Genomic DNA, 12,875 nt, shown 5'->3' on the forward strand with positions numbered 1-12,875 from the left:
TTTAGTTGAATGTTTAATGAATGAACTCCAAAAATGCAGACAAAAATATAGCAAACCGAAAAAGTGACATGCTTAGGCTAGTGGATTGTATATTTATTGCATATATCAAACAAATCAATGTGAATTAAAATGATATTGCAAATCTTCTAAAGAAATATGCAGTTGTAAATATTCTTGGAATAGCATAGTGCATACATGCTTGTGCATCATTAAAGTTATATAAGTTGTATTAATACAGTTAAAGAGATAGTTTACCCAAAAATGAAAATTTGATGTTTATCTGCTTACCCCCAGGGCATCCAAGATGTAGGTGACTTTGTTTCTTCAGTAGAACACAAATTATGATTTTCAACTCCAACCGTTGCAGTCTGTCAATTGTATAATGCATGGCAATGGTAACAAAATCTATGAGAGTAAAAAAAAACATGCACAGACAAATCCAAATGAAACCCTGCGGCTCGTGATGATACATTGATGTCCTAAGACACGAAATGATCGGTTTGTGCGAGAAACCGAACAGTATTTATATAATTTTTTGCCTCTAATACACAGCTATGTCCAACTGCTTTGAGTGCGCGCACGGAATCCGGTGCGTGAGGTGTGTACGCGTTCTGGTGTAGTTTACGCAAGCGTCCGAAGAGATCCCTCGCACGTCACTCATTGTATACGTCACTCATTGTTTACACAGTGCTCAAACATTGTAGGTACAACGGCTAATCAAAATGGTACTTACTTGCGCTTATCCGGATTGTTTAAAACCGACTTAAAACGAAATGATTACGTTCTCTCACGCGAACTCATTCGGGAGTGGTGTATAGTTTAGCTCCAAACCCTAATTAAACACACCTGAAGCTAATCAAGGTCTTCAGGATTACTAAAGTTACAGGCAGGTGAGTGTTTTTTTCAGGGTTGGAGCTAAATTCTGCAGGACAATGGCCCTCCAGGATCAATGTTCCCCACCCCTGCTTTAGACTCAATAGTCTGTCCTTTTCAGTGGGGGGTGGTGGTGGTAAAGCTCAGCTGTGGTTGTGGTTGGTGAGGTTTAGTCTGGTTTACACATTAGTCATAGTGCTAATAAAGTTATTCATGTCTTCACACAATAACGGTCTACTACATTCATACAAACTCATATTCTCATTATCATCACTGTTGCATCTTATATGTTCATTTGAAAGTGATTTTCACTCTAGGAAGAAGCCAAGTTGAATGAAGTAATGGATTCAGTCTTAAATATAGGGCAAACTTGTCTTCCTTCTTAGGCCTATCATGCTTTTCAAAGGTCTAATCATAACCTTGTTTCTCTACTGTTTATTTTTGTCTTCCTAACCTTTAATTACCAAGCTAAGAATCAATCTTTAACAGGTCTTTCATTTGTTAAATTGTTTTTGACCACTGAAATTATTATCTGTATTTAGCCTCCAATAAAATGTTACCACATTTGCAAGCACTTATGCAGACAAATACGATTCCTTTTCAACTTTTATTTTCTGTAAGAAGCTTGCAGATGGTTTAAGATTTAGATTGTTGCAGAATGATTATAATAATAAAAAAAAAATAATTAAAATAATTAAAATAATTAGCTTATAGGCTTACTTACATGATTCATGTCTTGTGCAAACACAAAACAACCAAAGGCTATGCTCTTTAACTTTATCCCTGCAATCTCTGATAGGTTCCCAACAACATGCATGTAAAGTACAATTAAGTAAAGTATGTTTCTTTTTCTAAATTTCTAAATGTTATTTTATTTTGTTTGTCACTCATTTGAACACAATTATTAAGTGTGGAATGTGTAGGGATTTACATTAATATCAGATTCTGTTTCCATAGCGGTGGGATAATCACTGTGTCTGCAGTTGATTTTATCTATTTGTAACTTTATCTTAAAGAAAATATATCTTCATGCCCTTTCATTGTTAACTCTATGCACTCTATAAGACTATTGCTAAATGTGTACCATCTGCAAAGAGATCTTTTCAAAGCATGGATTTGAACCGAGGGTTTATGTGCAGATTGTACCACACAAGTAGATATGGGAATTAGTCATCAAGCGCCCTGCCAGCCTCACACTGTTATGCCACTTGCTCTGTCACACCAAGTAAATATAAATAGCACCACTAACCACATGCAGTCCAGTGAAAGTAACCCTATGCTTAACTGCATGCATTTGAGTTTTATGGAAAACTGTAAAGGTGTTTACAGATGTGTGGCAACAACACTCAAATGATTCTCATTTTAGCATATGATAAAAATCATGCATCAATAAACATTTTTATTACTTCAAGCTTTCAAATAATAATCTTTCTTTCTTTTCTTTCCTTACCATAACTTTTGGTATAGTCTGTTTAAAAGAATTTTTTTAAGGTGATTTGGCAACTGACTTTAAGTATACAGTTTCTTTAAGTACAGAAGAAGTAATATGTAACAGGTACCAATGAATTATTCCAAAGCAGATTTTTTTTAGGAATGTCTAATGATAACAGGAGCCTATTCAGACTAATGAAATGAAATTCTGTAGACAAACTTTGTGTCATTTTGACAAAGTGGAGCTCTATAGAAAATCATAGCAGTGAAAACATTACTGAACTAACATTATTTTAGACCGTGTAGCAGGTATGGTCATTTGAGCTTCAAACTGCTGAAAATTAATTAAAGGATTAATATAAGTATAAAGTGAGTATTGAGCATTTCTGAAATAAATTAATTATATATATAGTGTGTGTGGTGCATTTATTTTAAACAGCAGATAAACAGCTTTTTTCATAGCAGGGTTGCAAAGTTGCAATTATTCCAAAGATGCATTTAATGCAAACCCCAATGGTCCAAGAACAACGTTTGTTAGGGGAATGCAAGGAAATTCATGTTAGGTTAGTGAATGTGAGAATATTTAGGGAAGCAACAGTATAGCAGAACAATAGCAACAGTTAGATACAATTTAATATCATATATTATATAGAATAATAAACCAGAATGTGTTTGATGATGTGTTTAATAACAGATTTAAAAAAAAACAAACAAACAAACAAAAACTTAGTTCTTTAGTTTTACCTCAAGTTCAAATGAGTTTTACTGTTATCAGATTTTCATGTCTTATCAAGACTTCTCATCATAATGGTTAATGATGCTTGACAAAAGAGGAATATTTTTTTTTTTTTTTAAAAACCTTGTTAACATCACAGTGATATAAACATTTTAGGGTGGAAATTACACATTACACTCCACCCAGTGCTTTGAAGCTTTGCATCATTTGTTTTGCATGCATCAACAAATTTCTCTTTCTTTCTTTCTTTCTTTCTTTCTTTCTTTCTTTCTTTCGAGATCTTTAGAGCTTAGATATACTGTCTGTTACTGCTTATGTCAAAAGTTGGGCTGACAATTTTTTTATGAACAATAACTGTCAACAGTTTGTGGTATGTGGTTGTGCTTTATTATATATCCCAGCACAGATAGATGAAAATTTTTACTAAAGATTTCCATATAGTTTCCCTGTGGCCATAGTCTGCGATTAGGGTAATCACACAGGGCTTAAACCGTGCCATAGCTTGTAATAATCTTTGCTTGCAGCTAAATTACTTGACCACTCTGAATGCAGTCCTAGCATTCCCCAAATGAATCCCCCAGGCCCAAATGGGCAGATGAAAAGCATTCCTTAACCTCTAACAGTACAGTAAATATCACAACACCCAACCCCATTTCATCACTATAGTGTAATTTATGGTCAAGAACATCAAAGATGACTTTAACCACATTGGAAAAAAACTTGAGTGTGGCTTATTTTCAAAACCAGTATGACCATTGCAAAAATGACTTCACACTTTCAGTAAACAAAGGCAGACAGTTATGCACCACTGAGCTGGACAGTAACACTTGTTTTTTTTGTTTTTTTATGTTTTATATATTGTATGTTTTTTTTTATATAAATGTATTAGATTATTTTTCAGGTTTATTGTATAATATTTAACTAATCGAGTGCAGCGTTAGTTCAGTCATGCCACGTAGGCACAGTGCTGCGACCAGCTGACACGATCAGCTGTCAAATCGCTCCAATCACTACCATTCTCCTATTAGACCGGGGACATATATATGTGGCATTACTGCTCGGTAAGTATGCTCAAACTGCTCGCAACCCTCCCTCCCTCCCCATTATAAGCATGAGCATATTACTGTGCACCTTCTGGTTGTCTATGTATTTCCAAGCTGATGGTTAAAGGGTTAGTTCACCCAAAAATGAAAATAATGTCATTAATTACTCACCCTCATGCCATTCCACACCCGTAAGACCTTCGTTAATCTTCGGAACACAAATTAAGATATTTTCGTTGAAATCCGATGGCTCAGTGAGGCCTGCATAGCCAGCAATGACATTTTCTTTTTCAAGATTCATTAATGTACTAAATGTACTAATATTATAAATCGACAAGAATATTTTTGGTGCGCCAAAAAAAACAAAATAGCGACTTGTATAGTGATGGCCGATTTCAAAACGATTTTCGGAGCATAATGAATCAGCGTGTCGAATCATCTGTTCGGAGCGCCAAAGTCATGTGATTTCATCAGTTTGACACGCGATCTGAATCATGATTCGACAAAAAAGATTCATAATGCTCTGAAGCTTCATGGAGCAGTGTTTTGAAATCAGCCATCACTATATAAGTCGTTATTTTGCTTTTTTGGCACACAAAAAATACTCTCGTCGCTTTATAATATTAATATTGAACCACTGTACTTGATGTTTTTAGTAACTTTAGAGAGAGGAAATGTCATTGCTGGCTATGCAGGCCTCACTGAGCCATAGGATTTCAACAAAAATATCTTAATTTGTAATTTGAACGAAGGTCTTACGGCATGAGGGTGAGTAATGAATGACAGAATTTTTATTTTTGGGTGAACTAACCCTTTAATATTAAAGCTCTTGTATGTTCAATTAATTTCAGAGCAAGAACCCCCATAAGGAACCATACCGCCAAAGATAAGTTGTGTTTCAATAAACACAAAGTAACTTGCCAAAGTGGTCCTGTCTGAAATATACTAATATAGTCTTCTGTTTTGTTCATCAAAATGCATTAGTAGTTATAAATTGCTGATGAAATATAAAGTAATGTTTTCTTAACCAGCCATTATTTCCTTTTCCTCTTCAGCTTTGCTTTGACTGAATATCACTCAAAAACATTAGAATCTTCCACTGCGTTGTTCTGAGTAGCCGTGCAGTAAATTAAAATGTGGGATTTTGAGGAATATGTTGAACCCTTACACAGTGCTGTAATGAGAAGCAAAGCATTTTTCCAAGAAAATAATTGCTTCTCAGGGGTTTTTGACAGAGGCAGAGCGGACAACACCCTACTACCCCTTACTGTTTTTTCTTTCTTTCTTTCTCACCCTCTCTTCCTCTCTGTCCTGAAAAAAGCTGCCTGCACCTGTGTGGGCTCTTTTTAACACCTCCCATGGCATTTTGTAATGACACTTCCCTCTGATCTGTGATAAAGAGAGTTGGTGTTTTCTTTTTTTAGACTGGCTGAGAATTATGAACCACTGTTATAATAGACAGTTCAAGTAACCAGGAGAGCATTGTGATGATGAGCAGCTTCCCTCTTTCTGCTGAGAGTTCACTGCTGCAGTGCAGAAGACTGTCTTGTGCGAGGCAGGAATGTTATCAAGGTGCATTTGGGACTGGTCCTCCTAATTACAGGAGGGTAAGTTTGGTTAGGCCAGAGGCACTGTGTAATTACTATGATTGCAATGCTTTAGACATAAGTCTATCCTGGCCTACAGTTCCTTTTGAAGAATGAGGCCCAGAAAAGACACACTGTGTGTTAACTATATTAAATGTGTACCTCGTATTGTTAAAGAGGACTTAGGCAGAGCAGTTATGAATTTTATTAGGATGCTGTGCATGTAATCAATGTTTTTTTAAACACAGGGCAGTGCAATGCCATTTCATTAATGGATTTCACTGTGAGAAGCGCGTATTGGATATGTATTTAAAATGTTCCTAATGTGCTATGAAATAGCAACAGATTCTGTCAAATAAATATATAAGTACAGTGTGGAAATTAGTAAAAATCATCTGATGATAAGTAAACTATCATTTTCAGCATATCCCCAGCAGCCCAGTTATAAGTGTCCCTGTGTGCTATCATTACAAGGATGCAAAGAAGTGCTTAATTGTTTTCTAATTCTTTTTTTCTTGGGTGTAACTTGATTGGTAACAATGTAATGTACCATTAATGTTATGCATTAACTAACAATAAGCAATACAATTGTTACAGTATTTACTAATCTTTTTTAATGTTAGATAATATAATACAACTTTTCATTATTTCATGTTAGCTCAGGTTCCTTAAATAATATAACTGCGAGCAGCAATCATCAGGGGTTCAGGCACTCTCAGCACAGGCATAAAAAGGTATTATTTATTATTTAGCAAGCATGTAACTACTTTGATCATAGATGGAAAAGACCACTTACAGCAAATACAGGCAATTTCCCATAGGAAATATATGGTTTTCATTGTTAGTTCATATTAACTAATGTAGTTAACTAATGTTAACAAAAATGGACAGATAGAAATTTAAAAATGAAGTACTGAACTTTATAAGGCAGAGAGTTTAAAATAATGTAGTTTAAATTACATCCAACAACACACTATATGAGCTTCTTCTTTTTTCTGCTCTCAGTTTAACACATCCTTCTTAAATAACAGGAAGGGAGTGCATTCCAAAATAAAGTTGTTTGTGGCCACCTTTTATGTTCAGCTGAAGAATTCAACAAACTTAATTTTTACACAGAAGTTCCTGCTGCATTCAGGCAGGGGACAGATGGTAGCTGTGAGTGTGGTTTCAACCCTAGAACATTAAGTTTTAGTAACGTGACTCATTTATCATTCTACTCCATTCATAGAAATCTTGAGGTCAGTTGCGTCAGACTTTCCTCCCAGTTCTTTGATTCAACACTAGTGGAAACCTTGTAATATTGTACCAAGTTGAAATCATAGCAACGGCCCTGCAGATGTCCAGGACAAAAAGATTAGATTTTAACTCGCTGTTAAACATGGCTACTGTTTGCATGCCCTTGTTTAACAAAAGTGATTTGTTAAGTAAATGTTCAACAAAGGTCTGGTTACCTAGCTGCAATCCACTGCAATACAGAGCCCAGTATGTAGCATCATCCTCTGAAAAATCAAGAGGGAGGTCATAAATAAAACAAACCATGTGTCACGCATTTGATCAGCTTCATAAGCTTTCCCATTTTGAAAAAAACCCTAATCATGTGCACTATGAACCAATAAGGACAACATAATGTATGCACATGTAGATTTTAGTCTCCTAAGTCTCTGCCATAACACCTGATTAATCTAAATGTGGGGAAAAAAAGTATTTTAATGCAAGTAATTCCCTTGTAAATTAACTGTAAAGTGCATTTGTGGGTGTGTTGTTCACTCAGATGGCTCAAATCTCCAGCCCTGCAGTATTTGAATGAGGAATATGCAGACGAGCAGCTATGTTTATTTTCCAATTATGTTAATTGCGAAATACATTTTGTTAATGTGACCCCCTGTGAAAAGTAAGTTCTTTTTCTTGCAGTGAATAGAGGAGTTTTACATTGGTCAAGGTTTAGCATTTTTGCATGTGTTCGGTCACCTCTGGTTCACCTCTGCTTTGCTTCACTTCATGCGCTTGTGCAGGTGGTGTCCTTCAGTAATAAAGACAGGCTTTGCACACAATATTGTTTTCCTCTGTAGCCAAAAGAGAATGCTTCATTAGTTTGCAAAAGGGATCCAGGTTCACATAAGCAAGCCGACCTGATTCTGGCAGTTTTCAGTGCCTTCTCAAATAGGGTGTGTTAAGTTAAACACTTTGATTGAGAAAGTTTTTGTAAGCCCATCGAAAGTTATACCGGATAAATAGTAAGTTCTTCAAACTTAAGGAGCTGAACACTGTGAAAATGTAAGTAGTCCATGGCCTGTGTTTTTTTTTTTTTTTTTTTTTTTTTTTTTTTCTTCTCCCTGTCTGTGTTTTGTACTATCCCACAATGTGTAAGAAACATAAAATGTTATGACTTAGGAAAAAGAAAGTGTCTGATTAAATTGATGAGCACTTAATCCATAAATGTCAGTCTTTGGAAAGCTTTCTCACAGGTTCACATATATGGACGTCTATGTCCCTGAGGGCAGTGCTGCTTTGCACATGTTTCAGATAAACTTAAATTTTCCCAAAAGTAACATGGAAGCCAAAAGAATGTGGAAAATAGTTGTAGTAGTAGCACTGCTGGGGAAAGCTGTCTGCGTGAAGTCACTTTGGTGTAGGAAATCTCAAAAGAGACCTAAACTCAACTGATTTGTGTGCTGCCACTTTTGTTGACCCCAGGTGCTAGTTTTTGAAGCTGTAATTCTGAGCAAAACTTAGCTGCACTCTTAATTTGGGACACTTTTCCCTTGACGGTAGATACAATGACTTCACTCATTAATGTAAACTTCTGATGGATTTTATTATCTGAAACATTTCCCACCTGTTGCACAGTCATTTGCAATTTGAAAGCTGTGCCTCCTGCAATTTATACATGGTTTCTTTCTTTAAAGAATGCAAGAGCATGAAAGTAAAACTTTTTTTTTCTTAATCGCACCATACAGCTTAAAAGTACATGTCAAACTTTTAAGCGCCCCCAATAATGCTCACTGGAAAAACATTAAATGAAATATTTACGATTTACATGTTGCTTGGAAAAAATCTGGTTAATTTTCAACGGCCGCAACTGAAAAAGATGCAGTTTGCTTCCGTTGTGTAGTTACAACATTTACCAGCAGGGGCTATCTTAACCATGCTGCTAACCAGCCAAATCTTGACCTCTTGTTTAAAGCCACATATTTTGAGGTTTGGTCTCTACTTGTTCAAATTCTGGTCCAGCGTAATCTTTTTGCTCAGCTTCCTGCCCAACTGATTGCCCACTTCACTTCCTCCACCCTTGGCAGTGTCCACAGTTGTCGGGCCCCATCTCAGTCCTCAGAATGGAACAGCAGCTCTTCTAGGGTGTTTTTCTAGAGGACACCTGTGCAGGCTCTGTTTATTTTCTTGCACAAACACCCAAGCAATGTGTTTATGATTGGAAAAGCCAAGCACTTGAGTAAACATTTGCTTAAATCCCATCTCCCCTTCAACCTCTGTATAAACAAGCTTATTTTGTCCTTTCCTCCTTTTTTTTTTTTTTTCGGGAGTTTTTGACGTACATTCTTTTCTTCTCACAACCACATAACTTGACACAATCCTATTTCTGTATTTCCCAAAAAGTCCTGTCATAGTTCCACCACCTGCTTTGAATTTGCTGTCCCACGGTAACAAGTCTTGATTACGTTCTTTTCTTACTCTCAGTTTCTTCTTTTGAATATATATCAAACTATTTTAAAATTCTCAAAGCAAACCCAATTTGAATGTCCAGCTGCCAAAATGAGCAACTCGTCTTTCAGTATGGTTAAGTTGTACATTTTTGTTCCTCGAGCCAGGACATCTGTCTTCTGACACACCCTGTCATTATAAGAAAAAGGAAGCAGCATCTTTTGATTATTTTCATTCGTATTGCATACATTTTTACAGAAACTTGGTAAGTCTGTCAAAGACATTAAAAAAGAAGTTAAACATTATGACCGGCAAGTTCAAATCATTTGTTGTAGCTGCACTGTGTTGTCTTATATTTATAATGCTTTTTTAACCATTTTAAACATTGATTTTCGGCTATATGAGCAGACTACGTTTAAAATGGTCAGAAAGCTTTAAAAACCACCACACTAGTTGTTCAACAAGCACTGTTAAACGCATTATACATTTTTACTTAATTGATTTGTCCAAAATCTCATGCAAATGTTGGCCAAATTTAACATTTACACAATTACAGCCTTCTGTCCATGCAGGTTTGAAAAATTCCCCAGGAAACGTGTGTTTATGTATACTCTTGGAAGAAAAGGTTCTATATAGAACCTTAAAAGGTTCTGATAGGCACTTCATATTTAAAACATTTTAGGGGTTCCCAACATGGGATCATTTTATGTATTTAGTTTTAATTAATTTATTTTCATTTAAAATAAATTGTATTGTACTTTATGACTAGTAAGCAAAAAGCCCATTAAACATGAAAGTATTGTGCTATCAGACATTTCTTTATATATAGATATATAGTTATATATTTTTTATATATAACTTTTTTGCATTAAGGGTTCTTTAACTGAGTCAAGAACCCTAGGGTTCAATATTGAATCCCAGACCTTTTTTTTAAGAGTGCATATATTAATATTTTGTTTAGAATTTACTCAATTTACTGTTCACACATTGTTTTTTTTTTTTTTTTTTTTTTTTTTTTTCCGCACATTTCATTCATGCGATTTCATTTGTGCATTCTTAGCCCTAGGATAATGGCAGGTGGATGGTTATGTGAATTCAGAGGTGGTGGAATTTCTATGTTCTGACTGAAAAGAGAAGAATGTGCATCAGGTTGCCAGTTTAGAGTATTTTTGTTTGAAGCCCTGTGAAGTCCTGTAGAGTACTTCCAAGCCCTCTTAGTTAGTCAGTTTTCTAAAGGCCAAATGCGATTCTGGCTGATCCCAACAGAAGCAGAACACCTCAGCACATCTGGACTCACCGCTGCATCTATTACACAACCCCATATGTGAAGTCATGTCCAAGTCAAATAAGCAACCCCCTCCCCCCCTCAAGGAACACCTAAAGAGGGACAAGGGTAAGCCTGCCAAAAAAAAGGACTCCGACCTCAAGCATTCCTCTCATCCAGGTCATGTTTTCATTACCCCGACAAATTTACACAGTTGTTAGTGATGGCCTGGGATTCCTCCTAAAGCACAACCCACCAATAATAAACAGAGGCCAGCTGACACCCTCAGACACCTGCAAGCCTCCCTGACAGTGCAGGATTGTTCCCAGGCCGGAGAGCACCAAGAGGCCCTGCTTTCCACTCAAAAAAGTGTTATGCATCCAAGAGGGTGCCACCATACCACCCTGACACACACGTCTGAGCCCTGAAAGAAATGCGTCATTGGTAAATCCTACCTGAGAAAACATCCTCATGAACCAGCCAGACCAGTGATAAAAGCTGCTCAGTTTGTTCTCTTCATTTAATACCACATTACTCAAGAGTTAGAGTATCTGTTCAAATGTGCTGTTTATAATGAAATACTGTTCTGTTGAACTTTGTTCATTGAAGAATCTTGAAAATGTATCACGGTTTCCAAAGAAATAATCAAGTAGCACAACTAATTAACATTTCTGAAGGATTATGTGACACTGAAGATGGTATTGTATATTATTTTATCTAAATAAATTAAACAGGAAAAAATACAAATATTTTTTTTATTCAAACCAAACAGTTTTTTTTTTTTTTTAAATATCAAAATCAATAACTAAGATGGTACCAATATATTGTGTATATACCCTTATTAATATTGGAAGAATATCGGAAGAATGCACAAATTCTACAATTTCCACCCCTTTTTAGTTAATTCATAACTGAAATAGTTTTTAAGTAATGTTTGCTTATAAGTGGCTGTTCCTATATCAGATACAGTAACGGAGGAAACTTGTTGAAGGTACAGCACCTGTTCTGTTAAACTACAGGAAACTCTTGGAAACAGATCTGTTTTATCACTTGGCTTGTGGACTTATGAGGGCGAGAGGAAACCTTTCTGCCATTGTATTACTGTGGGATAGAGGGTTTTGATTCCTCTTCTGCAATGATGATCTCCAATCCTTTTTCTGCCCACTGTAATTCCTCGCCCTGCCTGATGATTTCTTTTCAAGATTGACGGGGGAGCGCAAAAGCCACAGATAAGGTAGCTGGATCAGCCCCTGGCCAGCTGTGAACCCGATAGCATCTGTTTAAAACATCTAAAGGAAGACCGTTCCTTTTCAAGTCTGCACTGCTAGTTATCTCACTTTTATCCTGCACATGTAAGGAAAATCCACAGATGGCCAGGGATCTGATAGAAGTGCAAATGTGATATCAATGACTATGCTATCAATAAAAGGATGATTTCACAAAAGAAGTGTGACTCTTCCTCTCGCTGTATTGTAGAGGTAAACAGACAAGCCAAAACAAAGATCCTCTTCACAGCAGATGTGGTTGCAAGTTATTCTTTCATCATTACCATCCAGACAAAACAACTGCTGACTGAACTGTGCAGTGTTTCTGAAATGCACACCACCAATCCTTTTTTAATTTTTTTTTTTAAATTCATGGTATGGACTTTACACAATTTTATTAACGGTGTATTTGTAACAGAATCTTCCCTATTGCAATGATTTATATCTTTGCCTAGTTTCTCAGGATAGCATATTGCACTCCAGATTATTTATACAGTATGTCCTCCTGTTTTTCTTGCAGTCCATCATTTTCATAAGGGACCGAAATTCTCGTGGACAGGAAATATCTGGGTATATAGACTACTCCCACCGACTCAAATTCGAAGACTTTGAACCATATTTCAGCGGAAAGGAAAGGTTTTTGCCAAAAACAACTGACTTAAGGTAAGCCTACTTATATTATGACCCATCCATGATGATTTCCGGTGACTATGTTTTTAATAGATGTGCTACTGAACATCTCAAAGGTTAGATTTTCTCAGATTTATGTGCATGAAAGCAGTATCCATCTGATCCCTGAATCATTTGTCTTTGTGAAAAGGATATCCACTCCAAAAAAATTATATGCACAAAATATCATGAAAACCAAAAAAAGACTTCCTCGTCAAAATTTAGGAAGAGCAGGCATCTTTTTGCCCTGGCCAGTGCATTAAAGGGGAAGTGTGTATGTAAATTACGAATAATGTCTTTTTCATCCTCTGATATTAATATTATATTAATATGGTGATCCTCTGTAAAAGT

The 12,875-nt window shown here is 36.0% G+C and overlaps 1 protein-coding gene across 1 annotated transcript in view; it reads left to right on the forward strand.

Moving 5' to 3' along the window:
- The window catches only part of cfap299 (cilia and flagella associated protein 299), a 60,894-nt gene that overhangs the window by 35,813 nt on the left and 12,206 nt on the right, over positions 1-12,875 (forward strand). Inside the window, exon 4 of the mRNA XM_067408239.1 lies at positions 12,376-12,518. Within this exon, the coding sequence (XP_067264340.1) occupies positions 12,376-12,518 (143 nt within the window). The remainder of the gene's footprint in view (positions 1-12,375; positions 12,519-12,875) is intronic.

Source organism: Chanodichthys erythropterus, chromosome 13 (genome assembly GCF_024489055.1).
Source record: "Chanodichthys erythropterus isolate Z2021 chromosome 13, ASM2448905v1, whole genome shotgun sequence".
NCBI classification, from domain to species: domain Eukaryota; kingdom Metazoa; phylum Chordata; class Actinopteri; order Cypriniformes; family Xenocyprididae; genus Chanodichthys; species Chanodichthys erythropterus.